General features: G+C 35.7%; 1 protein-coding gene across 8 annotated transcripts in view; it reads right to left on the reverse strand.

Moving 5' to 3' along the window:
* BIRC6 (baculoviral IAP repeat containing 6) overlaps positions 1–26180 on the reverse strand; it is a 171343-nt gene that overhangs the window by 116862 nt on the left and 28301 nt on the right. For 6 of the 8 annotated variants that reach the window (XM_079332309.1, XM_079332313.1, XM_079332308.1 and 3 more), the window contains exons 11-21: positions 19679–19828; positions 16282–16507; positions 11775–11935; positions 8848–8979; positions 7520–7651; positions 7089–7267; positions 6484–6614; positions 5512–5673; positions 5274–5405; positions 4911–5008; positions 3569–3716 (exon numbers count right to left, since the gene is read on the reverse strand). In XM_079332309.1, the coding sequence (XP_079188435.1) occupies positions 3569–3716; positions 4911–5008; positions 5274–5405; positions 5512–5673; positions 6484–6614; positions 7089–7267; positions 7520–7651; positions 8848–8979; positions 11775–11935; positions 16282–16507; positions 19679–19828 (1651 nt within the window). The remainder of the gene's footprint in view (positions 1–3568; positions 3717–4910; positions 5009–5273; positions 5406–5511; positions 5674–6483; positions 6615–7088; positions 7268–7519; positions 7652–8847; positions 8980–11774; positions 11936–16281; positions 16508–19678; positions 19829–26180) is intronic. The other 2 variants (XM_079332311.1, XM_079332310.1) reach the window with 1 other exon arrangement.

The raw sequence follows: 26180 nt of genomic DNA on the forward strand, positions 1-26180 counted from the left end.
AACATTTACTCTGGCAGTGCTGGAGGGGGAAAAATAGCACAATCATTCAAAGTGGTCCCAAATCAATTAGGGTTTTATAAGCCGAGAAAAAGGAAATTCCAATGTAGTATCAAAATCAGTGGGGGTTTTGGTTCATTTGTGGCTTTGTTTTTGTTTGGAAGTGAGGTTTTTTGATTTGGGGTTTTTTTTCAGTGTTTAACAATACCTATTACAAGCAATGGAAAAGGGGAAAAAATGGAAATCAGACCAAATTACTAAGCCACAGTAGAAAGAAAGAATGCATCTGCGTAGGTACAAAAGTGAGAAACATAACACTCTGCACTTTGGCTAGAGACAGAGGAAATCTGAAATATTTCCACAAACACACTAGCAAGGGCAGTAAGTTCTTCCACTCCCTTTTCCCTCTGCCTCTGAGCAGTTTCTCTTTACCAGATGAGGTAAAAACCTCCAACATGCTGAGAAGGCTGGAATGCTTAAATGTCTTTTTTGATCAAGTAATCACAAAAGTGTAAATGTCTACATGAATACAACACCAGCAACAAGGTAAAAACAGATTCTAGACTTCTCTGATTGTTAAAATGTTTCCACATTAGCAGTGCTTTTGGCCACACAATACTGTGACTGTAATTATCACTAAATGATGAACAATCTTACAAAAGGGCAGATCATCTGAGAATTACAGATCAACCCATTTAACATTACATTTCCCAACCTAGTTACTTACAAGGTAGCAAATGTAAAATAACTTTATACTCAGAACAACACAGGATAGATGGGTGACTCTTTACAAACATGCATTAGAAGGACCAGTGCCTACTGCACATCTGACAAGATGGCTGACTGACCTCTTTTTTCGTGTGCCAACCAAGACAACATGCTCCTGTTGAGTGGCTACTAAAGCACAAAAATGCTCTCACAAAACTCAGTGCAGTACCTTCACAGCCTGCTTTAGACATCGGATTTAAACACTGAATAAATCAGGTCAACACAACACTAACACTGATTACTTAAATGTTTGAAATAAAGACTTTGATTTATTAAGCAAGCAGGTGATAAAGTCATAATTCTGCAAGAGCATTGTAAAGTAGAATCAGAATTTGAACATACTGCAGAGGGTTTGATTTATTCTGTCCAACCCAGATTTATTTCAACAAGCATAGTGCCTTTTACCTGTTCTTCAGCAGGAATGATCAGGTTCACAGTTTTAGGCTTCATTAGCAATCACTTTCACAAAAGGATGTAGAAAGTACATCAACAACAAAACAAAGACTAAATCAAGAACATCATGTAAAAACTCATCAATCACCTTAATCATTTGTGCAGTAATAAACATAAACTATGCAAAATACCTCTTCTGCTTCCTTCATCAGAGCCCTCAACTGGAATAATGTGTAAAATTTTGTGTATCACAATACAAGGAAGACAAGGACCAAAGAACCTGAAGGAAATGCTTTAAGAATGTCTACAGGTCTGGAGAATACAATGAAGATACAAATACGCTCCAGACATACAGAATTTGTTTAGAATGAAAGAATCCGGACACAAGCAGTAAAAGGCTTTAATTGCAGCAGGAGAATTTTCAGATTAGATGAGAGCAGGAGCAGTTCAAGTGCTAATGATATTAATAATTAAACCATGTAACACCTCACAATATTTACAATAATTTAATTCCGTGACTGCATGAATCTGGTACTTTCAAGAATAGACTGGAGAAATATTTTCACATTTGCCAGAGACAAAATCAACCTGGTTTTTTGTAAGACAGCTGAAAATCCTACCTAAAATCCTTTTTTGTTGTTTTATGAACTGCAAATCATGTAACACACCCTACTGGCCTTATCCTCTCAAGTTTTACTTGATTTATTGCAACACATGATAGTAAAATGAGTATTACTCTCCCATGAATGTGCAGATCTATTAATTAGATATCTGCTTTTAACTGATTGCCAGATGTTAGGCTATTGCACCTGGGACCAATGATTAAGAGGAAAAACACAGTAGTATAAACTCTGCAACACAAATGTACACAAAAAAAGATGCAACACAGCTTGGGGAAAGGAAAGAGGAAAAAGGGGAAAGCTGTGGCTGCCTGCTAATCTCTCTTCCAAAAAAAACCCAAACCAAACACAAAAACCAAAATCCAAAAATGATGGTATTCTTTCCATCCATAGACATATGAAAGAAAGGCCCACAAAATTTGCTTGAATTAGTAAACAAAATCAAGCAATAGTCAGTCCTTGCTCAAGAGCTATAGTAATCAAATCAGGGATTTGCTGCTACACTTAAACTACCTACAGGGCTATGAAGTTAAAAGAGAAAGCAAATTAAGTTTCAAGAAGAAAATCAGTGAAACATCATCTAGAAACATTCAGAAAATCTAAGCTTGAAGGACACCAAAAACAGGCTCACTTGATATCTTCCCTTGCCATGCAGACAAGGTGATCAGAAATGTCACATGTATCAATTCTAAAGTGGGCAGCTGGAAAGGAGAAAAACCTATTCTACATATGTTGTTTAAAGAAAGCACTTGGAAGCAATTTATATGAAGGAACAACTCGATTCTCACAGAAAGGTGCCATTCTCATGTCAAGTATAATTTTCATATTTTTCTCCTCCATTTGGTACAAGTCACTTTATTTTTCAAAATTCTCAGTTTTTCCAGATACTAGTTCTATTGCCGGCACAAGTCTTCTAACCAACTTTAAGGACTACAGATAGTGAAATAAATTAATAACTAAGTAGAGGAATGCAGTAGACAGCAGGATAAGGATCCAAATATAACACCTGAGACTAAGTTTTTGTGATATATTTTTGAATTACAGTTCTTTAAAAACAAACCCAAAAATCAACAGATATCCTTCCTTCTTCTACACCTTTCCTTACTACATTTTCTATCAAATTTTCAATTTTTCCTTTCTGAACTAACCTCCTACCTTTTCTACCTTGATCTTTCTTGACTTTCAGGAAAACTCTTGTACCCAAACCACAACTGAAAGAGATATCAAACAGCACCACTTTTCCTTTACCGTAATGCAGCTTTGGAAACTGAACACAACTGAACCATCAGAAATTTCCTTTTTGTTGAAATGGCCAATCAACTCAATATGTAAAAGATGCTACACCACGGTCCTATATTACGTTGATATGTAACTTAAAAGAACCACCTACAACCCTGTAAATTACTCCAAGTTTCTACACTTAGAATGTGACCTTTGAAAGAAGCACTGTGCCAAACTGAAACTATGCAGTATACTTAATTCCTTCCAGGAGTCAAAACAGGACATGCTTTGTTAGTCCTTACACTAAAAATCATAAATATTAACTTCAGGATTGGACAGACTTCAAACACTGCATACACATTTGCTGATTGAAAATGTGAGATAGCAATTAAATTCAACTTTAATTTCGCACATGTTAAAACTGTTTTCCAGAACTTCAACAAATTAACCCTTGCTCAAACAAATACAGCAAAGTTAACACACAGTCTTTTTCAGAACACCAAAGGATGGCATTAGACAATTCTTAGGCTTGTTTTTCTTAAGTTTATCACAACCACATTTCTCAGTACCTTGTCTGAAGCAACGCTTCCATCGGTGTCAGGCGATCCTGCAGCTGCCGAGACACTGCAGTCAGCAATGATGCACAAGCTGTACTGCATCCTGCCAAATCTTCATCTTTTACATAGTTCAGCAATACAAAATACCAATACACAGACCCTGCATTAAAAAAAATACTTCAGGTGAAACATGATATAAATTTTTCACTGAGAAAGCATAGTTTGAAGGATAATCAATGGAAGTGGTAATTATCTAATGGCTACTGAATACAGACTAGGAGATATTCTACCCCTTTCCATTTCTTGAGAGACTTCAATTAATAGACATTCTACAATCATAAGCTGCTAAAAGTACTTCCGATTCTCTTATTAAGCAACACATAATTGAAGGAAAAAAGAGCTTCCAAGAGACAGCTTTGCACATTTCTTTCATGGCTCTGCTCACAAAAACAAAATGCTCGTGATGTATATTAAGGTGCTTTGCTAGGGGGTCCAATCCCACCAGAGCCAAGCCATACTACAGAGACAACTCTTTTCCTCCTTTCATCCTGTGGTTCTGCTTGCTGTGTCCATAACCTGTATTTGCTGGAGGCACTGCTTCCATACAAATCAGTTCTGGGAGCACAGCACAGTGGTTCAGAAACAGAAATCTCAGATTTCTCCTCCTCCTTCCCTCCCTGTGCATTCCATACCCACTGTAGCACTCTTTAGAGTGTTTTGACCTGGGTGATAGTGCAGCAAGACTTTTGGAATGCAAACTAATTTTTCTTCAAGACCCATTGGTGATGCCAAACTAGAAACAATTCAACAATGTCCTAGTGTGAAAAGCAGGCCTCGCCACCCAAAATATGAGGGTGAAGTAATCTTCCCATTCCATCTGGCACTCCAGATGCTTCAACAAGGTACTAACAGACCGCTACACTGCAATATAGATAAGGAAGAAATTGGGTTAAAATTTCCTTGTAGTGCAGAAGAATCAGATGTGGATTGTTTGTTAGTTGGACATAATTTCGACAGCCAAATTTCCTGGCTATCTCCTAATTATAAAAAATAACAGACCATTCTGACTGTCACTTATGTCAACAGAATCTGTTGTTGCTAAATACCTTTCAGAATTCTTAGAAAACTTACTTAAGCTCCTCCAAAAATGTCAACTGTTATGATCTGGTTTAAGCAAGTTTATTTGCTTTAAATTCCATTAACTGCAATTGTATACTTTGTGATCAGATCACTCCAAGGAGCATTTTGTACTAACTAAAAAATTATCTCACTATAATTTCACAAGAGAGTCCAATACAACTCAACAAACAACAAATGTACCATGTATGTTTATGATCAAATATTGCATACGTACCACCTGTGGCAGCAGCAGGTAGAAGAGGCATATTGTCAAGTAAAGCTTTCAGAAGAACTGATCCAAACCCTTGCTGACTTGGGTCACACCTGCCATTGCTACAAAAAACACAGGCATTTTGACATTTAAAGAAGTAAGAATGAAGGATGAAATCTTCTCCAGAAGATGAAGCCGAAAGACTGATGTTTTCAGCAATCAAAGCCCAAACACATATTTCCTGAACAGAACACCTATCAGATTTTGTTTTATGAATTCAATGTCAAACAGTAACAAAGACAATGTTCAGTTCAGAATATATGCAAATCCCCCAAATACATATAAAACAGAAATAAACAAAAATATATGCAAATAATTAGCACTGACCTGATGCATAGTGCAAGAAATCGTGCACATTTGTGAGCTATGCTCCGCCCAGCTTCAAAGAAGCAAACACGTATAATATCAGAGACACATTTACGTGTTTTAGAAAGCAAACTGTCATTTCCCTCCTTTGAGCTGTGAAAACAAATTGCACACTTTAGAGAATTATATAAAACTATTTTTTTAACCAAACTGATACTGAGAAATAGCCATGATAATTTGAACATAATTCTTCCCTTACCTGCCAGGGCCATTTGAATACACTCCAGCCAACCAACAAAGGGTGTCGAGAACAAGACTCTGAGCATGTTCTGTAGTCAGACCATCCTCTGTCTTCTTGCAAAGAGTGGTGAGAAGCTTCTCATGGAACTCTGAGAACTGTAACATGGCACACCGTTGAACTCTAGGGAGGAGGGGAATGAAAGAAAACACAGAATTATCCAATATGGCCATTCTCCAGCTTTGCATCCTGTCTTAGGAGCAGCGAAAAAGAGAATCCTAGATGGAAGCAAAAGCAGTACACAAGCATATACAATATTTTCTGTGCACACATTCCCAATCATCCTATTTTCTGTTCATAGAACTTCCTACATTACAATACATCTTGCAAGCTTCTATGAAGTTTTTCCCTCCTTATTAAACTTGTTTAGCAACTTCTAAATAAATTTTCACCATCTAGAGAACTCCTATCAACTGTTTGCACATACCTCTTTATGCCCATTACAGTCAGTGCCACCATTGCAGGGTGGCAGATGGTAATACATTTCAAATAGTGTATTACCTGCATCTAGGTAGGCAGTACCAAACAAAAAACTTCAACCTTATCTTTGTTAGCTAAGTTTGATTCTAAACTTTCTATAATATATAAAATAATATAATTTTGGCTGTAATGAACAAGGCAATGTGGAAATAGAAAGGGAAGATGCTTCCTTTAAAAGATTTATCTGTTTTACCAAGAAAACTTAGTTACATTTGCCTTTTGAAGTCAGGCAAAAAAACCCACTCAACACATAATTTCATGCATAGCATTATTCTACCACAACTTTCACAGCACAGTGCCCTCTTACTTGCAATTTACAGGATTTTCCATATAAAATAAGCTTATGAAATGACAACTTGAAACAGTATCTTGACCTGAGCTATTTCAAGAACCAATTTTTTTATGAGAAGTGTAAATAAAGCTAATATTTCTCCAGAATTAAAACACACTAACCTTTCCTTTGAAATTGAAGTTTTTTTAAATCTTCGAATTGTTACAGAGACTTCTTGAAGTAAGTCACAACCTCGTAGATTATCTGATTTTCTTGAAGAAGTAGTAGCTTCAATTTTGCTAGATGGCTTTTCCTTATATTTTTGGAAAAAAATAACATTCATGAATCACACTGGTTCTGATTATGTGTATACCTAGTTCAGTGAAAGGCAAGTAGTTTGCCAAAATCTATCAACTTGAGCATTGTACCTAAATAAGCCATTTTTATTCACTAATTGCTTTAATATAGAACTAGACACATGCACACACACATCTTTACAGAAGGATAAGACCTGTTAAGGACAGAAAATACTCAAGGAAACAGAATTTTCAAAAACAAAGTGTTCAGAATGTGCAAGCAGCAAAATAGACCTTTTCAATTAAATCTGCACAAAAGAAACAACTTAGAAATGTTGAACTCTAATTCTTGAAGGTGTCAACACAGTGTCATCTCTTCAAAAAGTAGTTGTTAATGAATCTTAATTCTGCTAACAGCTGTTTTCTTTTCAGATGACATGAATATACCAAATCTATAACTAACACACAAATCTTCCTTGGCTATTCATTACCTTGCCTGCTGCAACTTTTGCCAACAATGAAGCAAGTGAATGGCCCTTGTTCGTCTGAGGTTTTAGAGGAGGTATTCTAACCACTGGTCTAATGCCACCATTGCAGATTTCTTCTGTTCCTCTGTCATTCACTGATTTGACATGAATTAAAAATGAACGATACTTTCCACCAGCCATGCCTAAGAGCAGAGAAGAAAAAGGGAGGGGGGAGAATTTGCACAGTTTAAACAGAGTGCAAGTTGTAAACAAAACAGATCAACCATGTTAATTATAATAGTTCATCATCTGCTTGAAACAGCAACTCACTATAGGGTTATACAGCAAAATTTGTCAATGTAAAAACAAATAACAAACCTATGTCTGGCTAGCGAAGTAGGAGATAGACTTCAGTCACACAGGCTTCATGCAAACAGCATAATAAACTGGTTTACCTTTAACGAGCTTTGGACTCGTTAGTGTCAACATTCCAGCATGTCCTGATAGATCAAGTCCAGTAGCCAGCCATACTGGACCACAAAGTATATCTTCCTTGTGCTCCTCCAGAAATGGACACAATCTAAGACCTTACAAAAACATGAGCAATATGAAGCTGAATTAGCCAAAATCTAACATTTGCATGGATTAAAAATGCACCATGTCAAATTCTGATCACTGAATACATACTTTACATAAAAAATTACTTGAAACTCACTTTTAGATATTTTCCAGTGAAATCAATTAATGTAAATAACAGCTTTAAAACCATTTTCAGTTGCATTATATGGATTAATAGATATGTTGACTGGCTCATAAAAGCCACAAAATACACAACTGATGAAATAAAGAACCAATATATACAGAGCCACAATCCTTACTGGGTCATTACTGAAACACAACCAGACTGTTTAGAAAGAAAACAAAACGAATAATAATTTAAAACAAGGATGGCTTTGTTTCTCCCATGGGATACACAAATTATTGATATATTCTTTACTCATCTGCTGCTCCTTTCTCAGCATGAAATACCTCCTTTCAGCACTTTTATCACCTATTTGATCCTTCCCCTTTATCCTTTGTAATCCCTCCTCTCTTGGAGTCATAGAATCATAGAACAGTTTGGGTTGGAAAGGACCATGACAGTCATGCACTAGATAAGTCTGATTCATGAGACAAGAAGGTGTGAAGTAAGACTGTTGAAAGGACCAAAAAAAAGAAACACTGCTCTAGAACGGAGTCACTCTAAGTGTCAGATTTTAGTCTTCAGCTCTCTTCACTCAGACCCACTCATTGCCTTCCACAGTCTAAGCCATTTTTCAGAAGAGTGCTAGTTAAGAAAAAAGTTACAAAAACAGGCACAGTCAAGTGTGATGTGGCCTAGTTATGAATTCATTATGTTCTGTTCTTTATTTATTTCGTTTACTGCAGCAATCTCTACGAAAAGGAAGAAAATTTGTATTAAAACCAGACAAAGAAAAAAGTAAAATACTGCTGAAACAGGCTAGCAATTTAAATTAGAAAGGTGCCATATCAACCTCAAATAAACATTTATCTACTTGTAAGCACCAAACCCCTCTAGTAGTTTAGAGCATTTTCAGTATGTGTTAAACTTTCAACTGATAGAGCAAACAGACCAGAGAGGAAAATAACTTTGAAGACAACTGAGAAATTAGTCTATTTTAATGTCTGAGAAATTTTTGAGGAGCATTCAAATTCATCAATAAAAGAAGAAAAAAACAAGGTCCTATTTTAACTGAAGCATAACAAGATCAATAAAACTTACATTGTGGTTCCTCTACATCCATATACTGCATTTCTTCACTGAATTCCACCAGTCCTGGTTTTCCATTTCTCTCCACTTCAATATTATGAGCTGGAGATAAAGGAAATGTGATCTGTCTATCTACTGCTGCTTCTGGAAATAAAATATTAGCACGATTTCAAACACTATTTAAGGCTTAGGAAAAACCAAAATGGTAGTTTTCATAGCAAAATCATCAACTTTCTGCTCACAACAATATTTCTAATACAAACCCACAAGTATACAAAGACATGTTTTTCATATAGATTGAAGCTGCAGCAAATAATTTAAAGAATAGTATTTCTGAATAACCTGTAAAGAGCTTATTTTGTTTTAACCCTGCCTAACTCCTTTTCCCCCAATAATCAACTGCAGATTACTCCTAAGCAATTAGATTCCAGTACTGTAAGTTTGCTAATTTAAACTTAAAATAACTAAATTTTTCCTGCTGAACATCAAACATTATTTTGGTAATACTTAAACACAGCCCTTTTTCCAATTAAATGGATCACATGAATTATAGATGAAGAGGACATGCAAGCAAATTAACAAGAAGCACATACAGTGAATTAACTGCCAGACCAAAACCATTAGTTCCCAAGCAGAAGAATTATGCCTCTGGCCTTCCCGTTACTACACACTACATATTTAACTGTTTCCAGGGCTCCTGTCATACAAAAAAATGACTGAATAAACTCTGCCCTGCACATCTTCTCTACATCTCATTATCTTAAAATTTTAGTTCCTTTTGCTCCCCATGGATGGAGAGAAGCTGGGGGGGAGTTAATTGAATTTCAGTCTGAGGTTTTTAGACATTTCTAAGGGCCATCAAAAATGTTGAATATTACTTCTTCCTAGAACTGGAACGTTTTGGTTAAGATCTATCATAGATAAAAATTGTCTAGCTTTGTCTTTCCTTATAATGAAATCATTAGTGTCCTATTATTTTATTCAATAGTGCATAGAAAAAAAGGCAAATCTCACTGAAGTTTTTTTCCAAAACTCAAGAAATTGAAAGAGGGAAGGAAACAACTGCAATGCAGCTACACTTGGAGAAGATCTTGGTTAGTTGTGGATCTCCAACTCTACTGAATAAAAAAGAAAAAAAGACTTTTCCAAGGCTGCCGTGCAGGTGTTCTCACACTCCCCAGTGCCTTCCAGACTGCATGACACCCCCATTTGATGCCTTTTCTACCTTGTAACAGAAAAAAGCACATTCCAGTATATTGCATGTAAGGAAGTGAAATTATATTTTCTGGAAGAGCTCTGTGATATCTTCTGATCAGTATGCTCTGCTGAAAAGCATTCACAGAGAGCTCTGGCAATTTAGTTCACAGCTAAATCAAATGTCTCCAAGGAATTAACAACTCACGGAACTGTTTGCTCAGAAGTGTTTAAAACTAAGGCATTAAGGAAAAGAGTTTAGCTTTTCTTCTACTGTTTTGTTCCATAGGTGAAGATTTTTAGATTAATTCTGACATCCACAACTGCAAATGGACTAAAATCATGCTGAAAACAAAGCAGGTTCCATTCAGGAGAGAAACATGGACAATCAGTTGTTTTTTCCTTTGATAGAACAAATTACTTCTGCATGTCAAAATTCAGGTTTTACAGCAAGGATTAAAAAAAATGAAGAAATGGAAAGAACACCTGTTGACTGCTATCCTGCAGTCACAGCCAGCACTTCTGTTAAATCTAAACCATCTTGAACCCTAAAAGAATAGGCTTTTCTCAAACAATATTACTATGCTAGAGTATTCTGTTCTTGGGTAACAATCAGTTTACAGTATTTAAGGGAGCATCTCCAGTACATATTTTTTGTTGTTAAACACTGGGGGATGCTACAGAGTGAAGTTTTATAAAAGCATGTTAATGATCTATGAAATGTCTATATTCCTTTTGGAAATTTACAGCCGTTACTCTTGTGTTTAAGTGAGATGGTGTTACTTAGCAATTTAAAAAAATAGGAAAAGAGGGGAAAAAAGGGCTTTTATGATCACGCTTGCTGTTCTCCTCAACACATTTTATATCCAGCAAGCAATTTAATAATATCTGACAGCAAGATTTCTCTGAAATAGCCAGTTCTCAGAAGCATTTGAAAAAGAGGTGACTGGATAAAGATAAGCAATTAATGCCTCAATAGAAGGAGGTGCAGCATGTTAATACCTTCCACTCCTAGCAGACAAGGCAGCAGGATATGAAACAAATGCTCTCACCACAGGAAAATCCCAGTGGAGGCACTTTCACATCAAAGAACTGACTCTTCAGTCACAGGTTCACACCCTCACAGGTTCCCTAAGAGCTACTAAGATGCAGAGTCCAGTTAGGAGTCTTCCCAAGGCAAGAGCATTCCTAACTTTGGTCTACTCTGTCAAAGCTGCAAGGAATAAAATGTGAAATCATAGTGCAGCTTTCATATAGCTTAGTTAATAAGATAAATGATGAGAGAATTCCCAAGGAAGCCATGGAATTTTTTATTTCCATCATGAAAAGTCTTGCTATTTTCTCACTGGCAAATCATCTCCTTCTGTGACTTGCAATAATTTAGTATTTTTTCTGATCTATTGAGACCTTAAAAGAGCATTACTTGTCTAATCAGTCAGTCTCTAGGATGATTTATAATTGACAGCTTATTTTTAATGACTGTAATTATTGGATTACAAAATTATAACTGAGTTCAGTCTTTTTGAGCTATGTACTTTTATTTGCATAAATGTCAAGATTTTGAAACTGTTTACCCAGTTTGTCTCCCCAGTTTACATTCAAGCACGATAACTGAAAAGAGCCCATGATACTGAGAAACAGAGTAAATCAGTAAAATACTTACACAATTACAAGTAAATTACAGAGAAAAATGAGTTTGAGAAAATTTAAATAATGTTTTGAAAGATATCCTAGGGTTTTCTTACCATTGACTTTCCCTAAGCCTGGAGCTTTATTTTTCAGTAAAGTCACTTGAATCTGGGGAATGTTTGTGATGTTCGAATTCAAAACAAATTTGAAGTCCACATGTCCAACCATACAGGCTTTTGGTAGAACCAGTTCAAAGACATGCTCATCCCAGCTGTTGCTGTCAGGAAAACAGAAGACAATGACCCAGTGTACAGAGAAAATTCCAATCACACATGCAGCATCACAGTCCATCCTGCATCTATGCACACTCTCTTTAACAAGAAGAAAAACTTATTTTGTGTTAGTTGACATTCACATTAATTTTTGAAGTAGAAGTCTTTCAAACTTTCAAGTTTTCAAGCTTACAAGAGATAAGCACATTAATTTTGTGAAGAAGATGTTAAAATACTGATTGATATGACAGGAAGAAGCATTGTTCACATAAAAGCAGAAGTGGAAATATTCCCTATTACCTTTCTTACAGTATGGTTTCCATATGAATATTTTCATATTACTATGAAATACCAGTTACTTGTTTCCACAAAAAAAAAGTACAAGAAAAAAAAAACAAAAACCACAACAATAAAAGAAGATCTATCAATTATTGAAGTGCATGATAACATCTTCAGAAGTACCTACCTTGTAATCTCTTTTTTAAGAGATTGTTTAACATTTACCAATGTCACTTTTCCAGGGGTACAAAATCAACATACAGGAGACTCAAAATACTATTTTCACACTATTTTTAAAGCACACTTGATAATTCATACAGGATGAAAAGTGTTTCTTACCAGATGCACACTCAGAATCCTGTGCTGTGCAAAAGGGTGCAGCTTTCTTTTATTAAGTCACATTTTTGTTTTGAAGACAAGTTTGGTTTACACTGAAAGCATAAACTTGAGACAAGTACCCCTCGATGATCCATAGTTTGATACACTGGGGTTTGCAAAAAATAGTTCAAACCGAAGAGCAATGAAAATAAAATTAATTATGTGTCAATTGTCCTGTTTGTGTACATTTTTTAAACTAACTGAATTTCTTGAATTCCTTAATTTAGCAGTAAATAATTTTTAGAAATGCAACTTTGCTATACTTATTTAGTTGTATATCTGAGAACACTATGAAATGGAGTATGCTGCAATAAATATTTTTTAAACATCTTTCTAACATCTAATTCACAAATAGGAATTTTAACTTCAATAGCATGCTATACATTGAGCATTGTGCAGAAAACCATTTTAAAATAGATTACGGAATGGTGCAAATATATTTATTTATTTCAACTAATATACCTGAGGGCCAGATCTCCTTCAGGCACATGTAATACAATTTAAAAGAGATTTCAGGTACAAGCAATGAAATGGCATGCCAGCTTTCCAGAGCAAGCAGCACAGAAAAGCAGAGACTTTGAGAGGAAAAATGAACAGAAGAAAAGATGGACAGAAGAGAACGTGCGGTTATGATTCAAGAAGTAACAGTGAAGAATTTTCAGTTATCTGTACAAAGAATGTAAGTAAATAAAATATAATGAAAATTTATCCCACTGCTCTGGGGGGAAAAAACCCTAAAATCTCTGTTAGCAACAGGAACACTAAATATTTAGAATCACTTATGCCTTTCCCTTATCTTGGAGAATACATAATCCAGTGCCAAACAGAGAGAGGTTTGGGGGTGGTTTTTCACATCATGCAAAGCATGGACTAAATAAGACACTCAGAGAAGCCAGACATCTGAAACACAAAGTAATATTCTGCTCATCCAGTTTTAGTTAAAAGGTCTGGTAAACACCCGGAAATTAATAATAAACCACTTTGTCTGCACCAGTCTTTTGTAGTCTTTGTGTTTCATACAATGCACACAGTCATAATGAATTACAACAGTTATTTGTCTACCCCAGAAATCTATTTTTGACAGATTTGAGTAGCACATGCTCAATAGGCATGTAAAGAATAAAGAATCTCCATGAAGGTCTCACAGTAATCCAAATAGTTAAGAGGTCTTCTTATACCTCTGACAATAAACTTCACAATCTAACTGTGTGATTAGTTAAAAGACTCCCCTTTAAAATTAAGTTTTCTTCTAATAGGTTGCTTTAAGTACATCCTTTATTCATGTGCAAAGTTTCAAAGAAGCAAACAGGTTAATTTATTTCCTTATTGTTTTCTCATATCTTAACATATTTATCCTAAATATCACTTTTCTCTGATAATCTAATACAAAGTCTTTTAGGAATTCTTCTCCATTTGAAGCCATTCTAAATCTATATCATCTTTCTAAAGAAGAACATACAATCCATACTGTATTCTAAGCACCAATATACCATCATTCTCAACTACAAGACATTTTCCAACACACTTAGTCATATTCCTTTTCTAGGATATCTTATTGTCTGATCTTTCACTGCAACTGAACTTTAAACTGCAGAGCAATTTCCAGAGGTTAAACATGGGAAAGAACATCAGTACTTAGCTCTTCCTTCTTTCATATATTTTCAAATATGTCTCTGTAAAATAAATACATCCTACATAAATTTGAGATAAAGCCAGGAAACTCAGACGTCCCTGTTTTATCCATGCATATTAGGAAATCATGTACCTCTCTTTCAAAAGAATTAACTTCATTTAACATTTCAGTTGCATTACACTGGAATGGACTGGTATTTAGATAATTCACAGAGTATACCAAATTTTGCTTTTCTGTTTTCTTTGTTGCACAGTCTTTTTAAAATGACAACAAAGTAGGACTGTAATATAATGCCATTTTCTAAAATAACTTACAGAGTTATATCTTTATATTTGAGAAACAAAAGAATTACCATAGCAAATTGCATTACTCATCCAACACTGTAATCCCACATAATTTTAGGTATCAGTATGAGGCACTCAAAAAGAAGAAAAAAGGAAACTCATATTAACAACTAAAAAAATAATCCAGAAATCAAAAATCATCTTCCCAGATAACTTTTAATTAAGAGCTAACATGGCTTTCAATCTTAAGATTCTACCCTAAGAACAAAGACACTGTAATTTAATAATTTTCATCATGAGTCACATAGTAGCTGTCAAAGATTTCCAGTACCAAACCAAAACTTCTAACTTTTCCTCTTTAGAGCCCTGTTTTATACAGCAGCAGGCATAATTCTTTTCCTCTAATGAAATAATATTCATAAGCTAATTTTCCACTTCTCTCCTTCCAATTAACAGCTATTACCTTCACTGCTTGCTTCTTGTAACTTCACATTGATAGCTTTTTTTATTTTTCAAGTGTTGCTGAACACATTCGAATAATCGATAGTTTTAACTGCAAATTATTTTGTAAGGAACCCCCTCCCTTCCACTTGCTAAATACAGAATATTTGGCTTACACAACGTAAAACCACAAGATAAATAAAGGCTTTAAAGCCTATAATGCACTGCAAGTCTTCAACTTATGAATATTTATTTAAAGTAAGTCCAGCTCCTGTTATGTGTCAGCCCTGGAAATGCCTGCACCTATTATGTGTTTTCCCACCTGGAATGCTTCATTATCACATGCTATCTTTCAGTTGTTTACATGACATGCCTTTTTTGCCCCACACATGATCCCTAGCTTCACTAGCACACTTCAGCCATTTCATTATTTTCACTCTATGGCTACTTCAAGTCTACATGACAACCCAAATGTTACACATGAGTGGAACAGATGTGTAGCAGTCTGATCCAAAAGATCCTGTAGCGTCTTATGCCCATACTTTAAAAAAAAAAAAAAAAAAAATCCCAACTTCTATCTACATTTTGCTTCCCCAAGCATTTTTCACAAAAAAAACCAAAAACAAAGCTACTTTAGGTAGGTTTTAAGCAATCATTCAAGCAGACTGCAGCACTGCTGTAAGTTGTATTTAGGAGCCCAGAGGAATTTCAAGCTCTCATGTCATGTGTAAAAAATGAAGTCCTGCTACACATACCATGTTGGTACAGTTCATTTCAATGAAAATACTAAACTTTAGTACTACTAGAGTTCTGGAGTGGCTCAAATGTCTCATATACAATGATTTAACTTGAATAGAAATAAAACCAGATTCCACCTTCATACTGTAAAGTAAATTACAATACGATTTCATTTAGGACAACTCATTAGTCACACTGGCACCCACAGTTTGTATTTTCTGATTAAATAATGTACTAAGAATGTGTGTATACATAAGAAGGGTGAATCAGACTTTCACAGAAACTCTCAAGAATACCTCTGATTCTGGCAAATGTGCTTGTCTAATTCTGTAATGTAATGACTATATTTGGCAAATAAAAATCCACTAACTCAAAACGTGACTTTTCAAGTTATTTCAAGGTTCGCTAAAATGCCTCTGGCAATTTCACCAACACCTATAATGCAAACTGTCAAATGGGGATTACCATCTTTGAGAACACATGTTCTTTAACTTGTACACTAGTTAAAACAATTAAATTGCATTAAATTTGTGGTTGTACAGCTACCCCAACCAGCTAACCAATGCACACAATTCCTCACTCACTGTTCCCTACGTACCTGTCTGTCTGTAGCTTCCAAGTCCGAGTGTGCTGAGCTGCATCCCCGTGGTGCTGCTGGTGCAGGTGCTGAGGGTGCCGCCTTTGCTGCTGCTCCTGCTGGACTTCCACCCAACAGGGAGGGACAGTGGCTGAAAACCGTGGTGTCAAGGTCTCAAAACGGGTCAGTTCCACCAGGGATGTCAGGGTCTCAAGGGAGAATGGCTGGTCCACCAAAAGATCAACTCCTGAATAATTACAACACATACATTCATTACTCCATGGATACTTTTTCCAGAACATCCTATTAAAAAATAGTTCAAAATATATCAGAACTGCAATAGGTGAAATGAACTACAAGTCATTTGAAGGTTTTTTAGTTAAAAAAAGAGTAATAATAAACTCCCTCCCCCTCCAAAAGCACCACCCTCAACAAACAACAACAAAAAACAACTACAAAAACCCCGACACAACAACCAAACATCCCAGCCTTGAAGCCTGTATCTTTTGAAAGCAGTTCACTGGAAATAAATTTTCTAAATACTGACAGCTCTGAGCATGCAGCCTCGGATTCAGCCAGAGGCATCAGGAATAAGTAACTAGCCAGCTATACTTTGAAGATATAAAGATGATTAAGTATTTTTTTAATATTCCTAATGACTCATATTAAAAAAAAAAAATTCATGAAAATAGATATACGGAATTACTGTGCATTTTATCACTGTTTAAAACATTACTTTGTCCCCTGACTAACAATATAGACTTGTTTTATGGTGGATAACGAGAACATTGTGGAAGGTTCCCAATTTACTTTAAAAGAGGAGTAAGTGAAAAACAAACATGCTTTATGTTAAGCACTTAAAAGACACTGGACCTTGACAATTATTTTGTCTTCTAGTCTTTATATTTAGGCCTTGTACAAAGAAACAAGGATATTAATTCGAGTACTGAAAACTAAAATATCCCAGAAGGTCAAACACCTAAAGGAACCCCAAAAAACCAAAAAATTGATAATCAGATTTTCTCAGACATACAAAACTCCCAACCAACCAAAAAAACCCCAAACCCAACCTGACTAAAAAACTCAAACCAAAGCAAAAAAACCCCCAAATGAAATCCAACCAACCAACCAAAGAACCCCAACCAACCAAACTTGAGGGAAAATAAGACATGCACAATGCATATTTTCTAGTATTTTGAGCATTTTCTCTTAAAAATGTGCTTTGAAGGAAAATCTTTTACTTGTAAAGAAATAATGGTTTTCAAAAGGACAAAATCTGCTACTTGAGTACTGCTGTCTCCACTTGGGGTGAGGAGGTAATAACACACCAACACAAATACCATCCTCACCATGAAGCCTGAACCTAGAGAGTATCTTGAAAAACAATCCAGGTTGACTCTGAGGTGAGACACTTGGACAGGTAATAAATTCACTCTCATTGCAACTATAATGATTTCTACTTTTCAATCTCAGAGGGAGGAAAATGCCAAAGAAATTAGAAATGCTTTAGAAATTGAATTTCAATAACACAGCAAAGGCTTTCACTTTTTAAACTGCCAATTGTGAACCTCATTAGCTGGATGACACTGCAAAGAGAACTGAGATCATTGCTCAAACTGTACAACAAGCCTATCTTAGAGCAGACTGGATTTTTCTGCTTCATTCTCCTTCCTCCTCCAACAGAAACAAATCCAAATTCAGAGTATTCAGAGCAATGGCATACGTGTAATCAACCCCTAAAAATGAAAAATGAAGGACTTAACTTTCCACTGCTGTCAAGTATACTTGGCTTCTTTTAAAAATTACAAGACTTTTATTATATTCTAACGAAGTGTTATAACAAGACAAAGTTCTAACAGGAAACTTGAAAATAGGTTTTAAACTGGTTAGGAAAATTAATATTCTTTTTATATTCACTTTTAAAAAAGCATTATTTTAGATTACTTCACCACAAAAAACCCCTCTGCTCCTTGAAAGGAAACAGTAATCTAAGATTATTATATGATTAACTTGTTTTCTCTTAAAAACATAAAGTTTAAAATTCATCCAAGTTGCAAATTCAGGCTAGAAAATAAAATACAAGACATGCATTCTAGAAAGCAAACAACGAAGAAAAATAAACATACAAAACACTGTAAAGGAAAAATATCTGAGTAGAAGCTTCTGCTTGTTGCAGGAGTTCATTTCCCCAAACAGAAACCTTTCTCTTGAGTTGTGTCTCTGTCTGAAAAACATGCTAAGACAGAAGTGGAAGAAAACACTTTATGTTTTTTAGTATGTAGGACCAGCTAACCATCATTCTCATATATGCTAAGAGTCCTGTATTATTGACTTCAGTATCCTCAAGAGTTCGGCAATTATCATTTGATTTCAACAATTACCAGCCAGACCCCTCATTTCAGCACTGGCTTCTTATGAGCTTCTCTCAGAGCTTTTAGTGACTCAGTTTGATGCCACAGCAAAATAGTACTCAGTTTATCAGATGGTTTATCAGATGGTTTATCTGATTGTTACTGTGCACTTAACAACTCTTTGGAAACCATTACAGAACTAGATCAAGCAATACTACAAAATGTCTAAAATTATATGACTACTTAAAGGAGGACCTGCAGCTTGTGATCAACTTAAAGATACAGCTACTCTGAAGTCTATACATAAATAAATCAGTTTCTTATTCCACTAAGTCAATTCAATGGTATACTGAGGGCTGGAGGGAGTGAAATTTTAAAAAAATTCCCTTTATAGTACTGGCAGAATTTGAAGAGTAATGATCACCTCTTTGACTCATCAGGATAGTCAGAGTTACCATTTGCTCAGAAGTCACTTAACTGTGCTCATAAGCTCCTATTGAGGGAGTGCATACATTGAAGCACGTCTATGTTCTTGGCATCTGTACTCTTTTTTTCCCTTATTTGCCATTAGCAAAATAAGGGTGCAGAAAAAAGTCATAGACATTTTTCCCCTCACATATGTACAACAGTTTATTTTCTAATGATCTTCAAACTTCTTGGAATGGTTTCTTTGGTGAAAAAGAGGAAGAGTAGGAGAAATTCAGTCCTCAAAGCAACTGCTGAAATGCTGCTTACAAATAAACTTATGACAAAAAGCATCTCTTCTTTCTTTTGACTGACTCTTGAAGAATAAAATTGGGGTTACACAAATACAGTCTGTCACATTTAAAATCACATGTAGAGACTGGAAAAAAATGAAACTGTTTTGTTTTGTTTTTAATCAGGAATTGCTGAAGTGTTATGCTTGTACACACCCAGTGACAGACATGCAACAAATACAGAAATCTAACTTTGGGCAACAAAAAAATTATAAAGCAGCATGCTATTAAATAATTGCAAGTCATGTTGAGATGCAACTTTCAAAAATGACAGAAGTATTTTGATACATGTACATGTGTGCAATTTACCTGTAATGCCTGGACTAGAAGGGTTGGATAAGGGCTTGGTGCCTTCTGATGACTGTTCTACACTTTTGGAAAGGGATCCATCTACAAGTATATCAGCTTCATCAATGTCATCACAGGTCCCTCCAATCTGAAGGAAATGAAGCTCTCCACCTAAAATCATCACAGACAACAAAAGAAAAAAGTTATAACAGGCATACAGCTGAATTCAACTCACAAGACAGGCTTGTACTTGAATTGCTATGCAATTATGACAGTATTTATGCACGACATGAAATCAGAAACACTTATTTTGCTTTACCACTACTAAATTTTTTTCAGGGCAAATGCAAAACAGAACTGCAGAAATATTGCAGTTGCAAATGGCATCAGAGATAAAAACTATATGGGGGGACAGGCTTTAAAAGGCAATTAACAAAAGAAACCTCAGTAGAAACCAAAAATCCTAACTATTATGACACTTCCCATAATCCAAATTATGCTTTTAACAGAAAATGTTCTACCATGTCAAGTGAAGGTCTACACTACTTCATCTGTACAGAGTGCATAAACTCTTTTTTAAAAGTCAATACCTGAAAATTAAACTAATTTCTCTGAATTCTCCTAACTAAGGAGCTCTCCACATTATTTCATCAAATATAGAATTAAAAGACTGATCAGTGTTTGCCTGTCAACAGGCAAAAGAGCAAAGTCCAAAATTTTCAACGGACACAAAGTATTGATGGAAGTCTGAAAGCATTCAAGGAGGTTGCCCATTGTTCACTGCTACAGACAGACATAGATCAATTCTATCGTTTACAGAGAAGTCATAGAACCAAAGAGCACTAACATCATCAAATCCAACCATTAACACAGCACTGCCAAACCACCCCTAAACCATGTCCCTACATGCCATATGTGCACATCTTTTAAATACTTCCAAGGAGAGTGACTCCACCACTGCTCTGAGCAGCCTGTTCCAATCTTTAGCAACCCTTTTGGTCAAAACATTTTTCCTAATATCAAACCTCCCCTGGAGCAGCTTGAGGCCACTTCCTCTCATCCTGTCACTTGTTATTTTGGAGAAGAGGCCAACCTACACCTCACTCCAACCTTCTCTCAGGTAGTTATCCAAAATGATAATGTTATCCTTGAGCCTCCTTTTTTCCAGACTAATCCCCCAGCTCCCTCAAATGCTCTTCCTTCAACTTGTGCTCTAAGTCATTGAGAAGGAATGTTTAGTTTTACATAATGCCAGCGGGTGGGGTGAGAAGAGCTGTTACCAGTTCCAGAAGTTACAAAAAGTCAAAGCAGTAGGATTCAAATCAAGAGGCAAATCCAAGCATATGCCTTATGTGCTTTTTCTGAAAAATTATCAGACATCTGACTAACATTATGACAAACCCTATTATACAAAATATCCAGGTAATCTGAAACAAAGAAACTTGAGAATAAATAAAAGCAGGTACATGTTCTATACTGTGAGGGGTGAGAGTGAAAGAGTGATAGAGAGGCACAGAGAGAACTTGCACAAGTTTTTTTTGAGATCTTGCTAAGAAAGGCCTGACAACAAATGGCCTAATAGACTCACTCTTTTATGAAGATAGAGTAACAAATCACTCACATGACCAAAATGGTCAGAACAACTCTAGGGACAGGATCAGTGCACTGTGCTGTGGGAAAATCCACTCCAGGTCTGGGCAATGTACAAAAGTAGTGTTCCTGGGATCTGAAGGGATGGGAGATTCTCATTATCTTTATTTTTCTTTTTATTCCATCTATTCTATTCTCTCAAAACAGCTATTCCATTAAGCCATTTCTGGGTGGGTCTTTTCTAACTGAGATCCACTAAGAAGCCTGTACCTCCCCTCTCTCAGCCTCAAACTACACATCCTTGGAGAACAGGATATCCCAAGCAGACTTCAAGAATGAAGGGGGCGAAAAATAGTTCTAGCAAATAACACTTATGAGTTTTCTAGAAATTAAACAGCTCATAAATAAGCAATTTCCCTCAAATTTTGAAGAGAATTAGAGACATATTAGAAAACACAGACCTTGATAGCTTCATTTGGCAAAAAGCCAAAACTTAGTTTGTGTATCACTTTGTTTACTGCTCAGCAGCAAGAGAATAGTTATAATCCTTGCATTCCTGAAGGATTCCAGCACTTTTCCAAGAAAAAGTCTGAGCTAAACTTGAGATACCTCACTTCCTCTCATTAATTTTTAAAAAGGTTCTGTAAAGAAGTTTACCTTGAACTTCAGTTGTACAGTATTAGCTTCTGCTTATGGACATTTCCAAAATGCTGTAGCTGGCTGTGCCTCTGTATCACAAAGAAGGCATTTCCTCTCACAGAAAATCCAAAGATGACTTTCTGATGATGCATGCTTCATTGTTTCAATGATACTGTAGTTCCAATAGTCAAATGCCAGTAAAAAAAATCTGCCCAGAAGTCAATGCTTCTTATTTTTTGTGTGTGTTATTACTATTGTTTGCAGCACTAAGCTGAAAGAGCAACTCATCTGGTGCCTTCTAATTCTAATCAGGGAGCAAACATCTCAAGAAGCTAGTTTATCTGAAGGCTCCTGTGCTTGCATCACTTTGACAGAGGAAATAAATATTTCTGTTGCACAACCAAGAAGATATGAAATCTGACACTGACTTACTCAGTTATCACAAAAGAGACAAATTGGTAACTAGCATCATTATACTTCCTTCAGAAACAGGTAACACAATCAAAACACAGTTAATTTAATTCTGAACTGTCTTTAAAACCTGCAATTTGCATGGATTCAAGAACATGGTGGGCAATACAAACAGAACACAAGAACCATGAATTCATTCAAATAAATCACAGGCTTCCTTCTGGCAAAACAGTTCCTGGCTCCAGGAAAGCAGCAGTGGAACAAGCTAGACAGCATGCCAGAGTCTAAGGCCACTGCAGTCAAAGCCAATCTGGTGTGATGTTCCTGCACTCTAGAAGGTGTTTGGGAAGAGTGACACCATTGTCATTAGCAAACCATAACCCAATGACATAGTTGAGCAACATCCAATTAGCTAAAAGGAATTAGAAAACAAAGCCATGCTACAGGAAACCACGCACTAATCAATTTATAGTTCCCTCCTTCCCTTGTCACTGGCTGGCTCTAAATATGCAAGTTCAGAACACTTGAAAAATGTCATCAAAAAAGCTATCCCAAAAGCTCACTTTGAGACACTCAATTTAAACTACTCTAGAAGATTTTAGCTATAAAATTCTGCCTCAACTTTGAAAAAATAAAATGCAATTGAATAGGGACAAGTGAAAGTCTACAAAGAAATAATTAAAAGCCCTGTTACATGATGAAAAAAAAATCAGCTAGAAAGCAGGTCTGTAAGACAGGTTCTTGTGAGTCAGATGATAAATCTCATCCAATTTCCTGCTCAAAAGTGTAAACATTCCACTATGTATACACACATGGTATGTACAGAGGGTTACTGAGCCTGGTTTTGCATTTCTTATCAAGAAACTTGTGGAATGACTTGATCACATCTTTTGGGAGGAGAAACTAAAGGTTGCTTTGCTTTTTTCTTCTTTTGTAAGTCTGAAAGGAGATATTCAGCTTGGAGAATGGGTGGAGGAGGACAGCACCTAAAACTCTTTCCCTCCTTTTTGAAGAAATCTCTTTGCTATACTCATAATGAATGGTACAACAGATATGACTAGAGTGACAAAGTTGATAGGTGCTAAACACTAATGAAACAAATCATCATCAAGGACAGAATGCAGCAGGAGAAATTTCATAAGCAGACTGTTAAATCTGTCTTGAAGATGTCTGAGAACAGTGATCAGTATTCTACCTCTGAATGGATAAGTGTAATTGACCCTGACTTGAAGATGAGCTCTTAGCACCACTTCCAACTTTAATTCTGATGAGGAAAAAGACTTCTCTCCAATCCTATTGGACTCCATTACTGAAAAAGGTAGAAAACTGAAAATATTGAAGTGATTCCTAAACTTCAAATACACCGTACACAGAGCAGATAAAGCCTGCTGACAATAAACATGCAAAGATATCCAAACTAAATCAGAAAAAAACTACAGAGTGTCATAAGTACACTATTTACAACTTAAGAGCAAGAAAGCTGCTATAAATGAAAGGTACAAGATTCGGGGGATTCAATTCCCAAATGTATCCAAGTGCCATCCAGTTCTGCCAGACTTGCAGGTAAGAAATACCAGCATAGGCAACCCACTCTGGGCTACCAAAATCCAGCCTGAAAGAATACTTTTTCTATAAGAGGGAGGGACTAAAAAACTCTTGCTATATTGTAGCACTTTTAAAATGTTATAATGTTACATTCAAAATTTCAGTTGAGCACAATCTAACAAGAAGAAACTACATCTGACTCTCTTAAACACAATAGACTTTAAATATCAAAAGACCACCCTACAGTTGTATCCCCTTCAAAAACAGTACCTAAAGAAATCACTCATTTTCTTATTATTTTGAATGAAAGCAGAGTTTAGACTCTTATTAATGACACAAGAGAAAACATCTGAACTCCTATATGAGAGCAGACAAAGCACCACTAAGAAGGAAATTAAATATAGTCTACCTTGGCCAAGGGGAAGAGAAGAAAGCAAAATACAGAGAGATTAAAGTGCACTATGTTTGCTTAACTGAACTGGAACCAAGAATATTCTTGTGCACTCTCCCCCAGAAGTCAAGCTCAGGTAATCCTTGCAGAAACATGTAAGTACCCGAAGCTGACACCAAGAGGTAACATTCTGCAGTGACTCACAAAGACAGATGATGTCAAATGTAGGTCTAAAACATCTTTCCATAAAACCTCTGAAGCACCCATTCTCACAGAGACTAGTCATATCTTAGAGGCAGCTATGGAAAAATTTTACATAATCTACCAAAAAAAATAATACATCAACAAGCAGGAGAAACAGGAGAAAATGCTATTCTGCATTCAGAACTTTCAGACATAAAAGCACCTCTTTGCCTACTCTGATGTCCCAAATTAGTAAACAGGAAAGAATGCTCTGTTCATGCCTGAGTATTTTCCAACATCATCCAAGCATTTCCAATGCATGTATGTTCCAAAACTTTCACTTTTCCAATGCATGCATGCTCCAAAACTTTCACTTAACATTTTCATTGATGTCTTTGAACTACAAGCTTCTTTCTAGACAGAATAATGTTGAACACATCAGTGAATACAGTGAATACATTCTACTTTCAGTGTATCTTTCTAGTGCTGTCAGACTGCTGGCAACATCCCCCTGGGGCAGTAAACCTAGAGGAGCAAACACCTCAAGGTGATCTGCAAAGGTGCCTAAGAAAACAGCACTTAATAACAGCAAAACCCTCCATTTTCAGCCACCTAGCTAAGCAAGAAATTCTACCCACTTAAAGCAAAATTTTAAAGAATGATTATTATTCAAGACAAGGAAAATGATGAAAAACCTATTCCACATACTAAGCTATTCAAACATACAATAAGATAGAGGATTTAAGAAGTTATATTACTAGTTGAGGTTCTTGATTTGCTTTTTCTTCTAGTGTTCGTGAATTTTATACCTTTTATGCCTGATTTATAAACTTTTTAAGTTCAAGTCATTGTTTACCAAGTATTTTGGAATAAATATTTTCACTCTAAGGCTTCAGACATACACAGGATCAGATTCTGAAATCCAGACTTCTAATAGACATTGACCCCTAAGTACTTATGATGGCTTTGGACTTAATTTCTTGAAAGTGAGAAAAAAAAAATAACAATTACTGAAATGTTAAAAAAAAATAGAAATTGAAAGCCTCTAAAGATATATAAGCAATGAAAATAATGAACTCCAAAGTCCATGGTTGAGCAAAAAATACAAGTTCCAAATAGAGGTGTAGTGGGTATAAATGAAAGATAAGAATAATCACGGGATTTTTTTTTTTAAGTGAACAAAGCACTGTATTCAAACGAGGACCCTGGCAGGCTGACTTGATACCTGTAGCATACTGGGCTACAGAAGGAAAACAAAAAACCAAAAAACCAACATCTCACACATCTTAAGGGCAACATGAACAAAAGAAATCCAAAAAAGCTACTGATAAATTGCTAGATGGATATTACAATACTGAGAGAGATTTACTGCAAAAGCAGAATTATGTGCTTGTCCATTACAAGGAAGATGGAAGTATTCTCCACAACAGAGATGGCGGAGACAAAATACTCCTACAAATACAAAAAATATGCTTCCAGCCCAAGAGACCTGTCTATCTTACACTCCATACCCCAAAGAGATTTAGATAACACCAAAAGCTACAAGAATGTGATTACTACACACACTAACATTGGATGGAAAAATACCATGCACATCACTAATCTTGAAGCACAAGAAAGGCAAAACAGATTTGAGGAAAATAAATAAATTTATAGTGATAAAATTCTTTAGGAAAAAAATTCTGAAGGTCCTTTCAGTGAGACTGCAGTTTGATTAACAAAGTATAATTATGACATTGATATGTTATGTTGTAACAGTTTTCA

This window comes from Erithacus rubecula, assembly GCF_903797595.1.
Source record: "Erithacus rubecula genome assembly, chromosome: 2".
NCBI lineage: Eukaryota > Metazoa > Chordata > Aves > Passeriformes > Muscicapidae > Erithacus > Erithacus rubecula.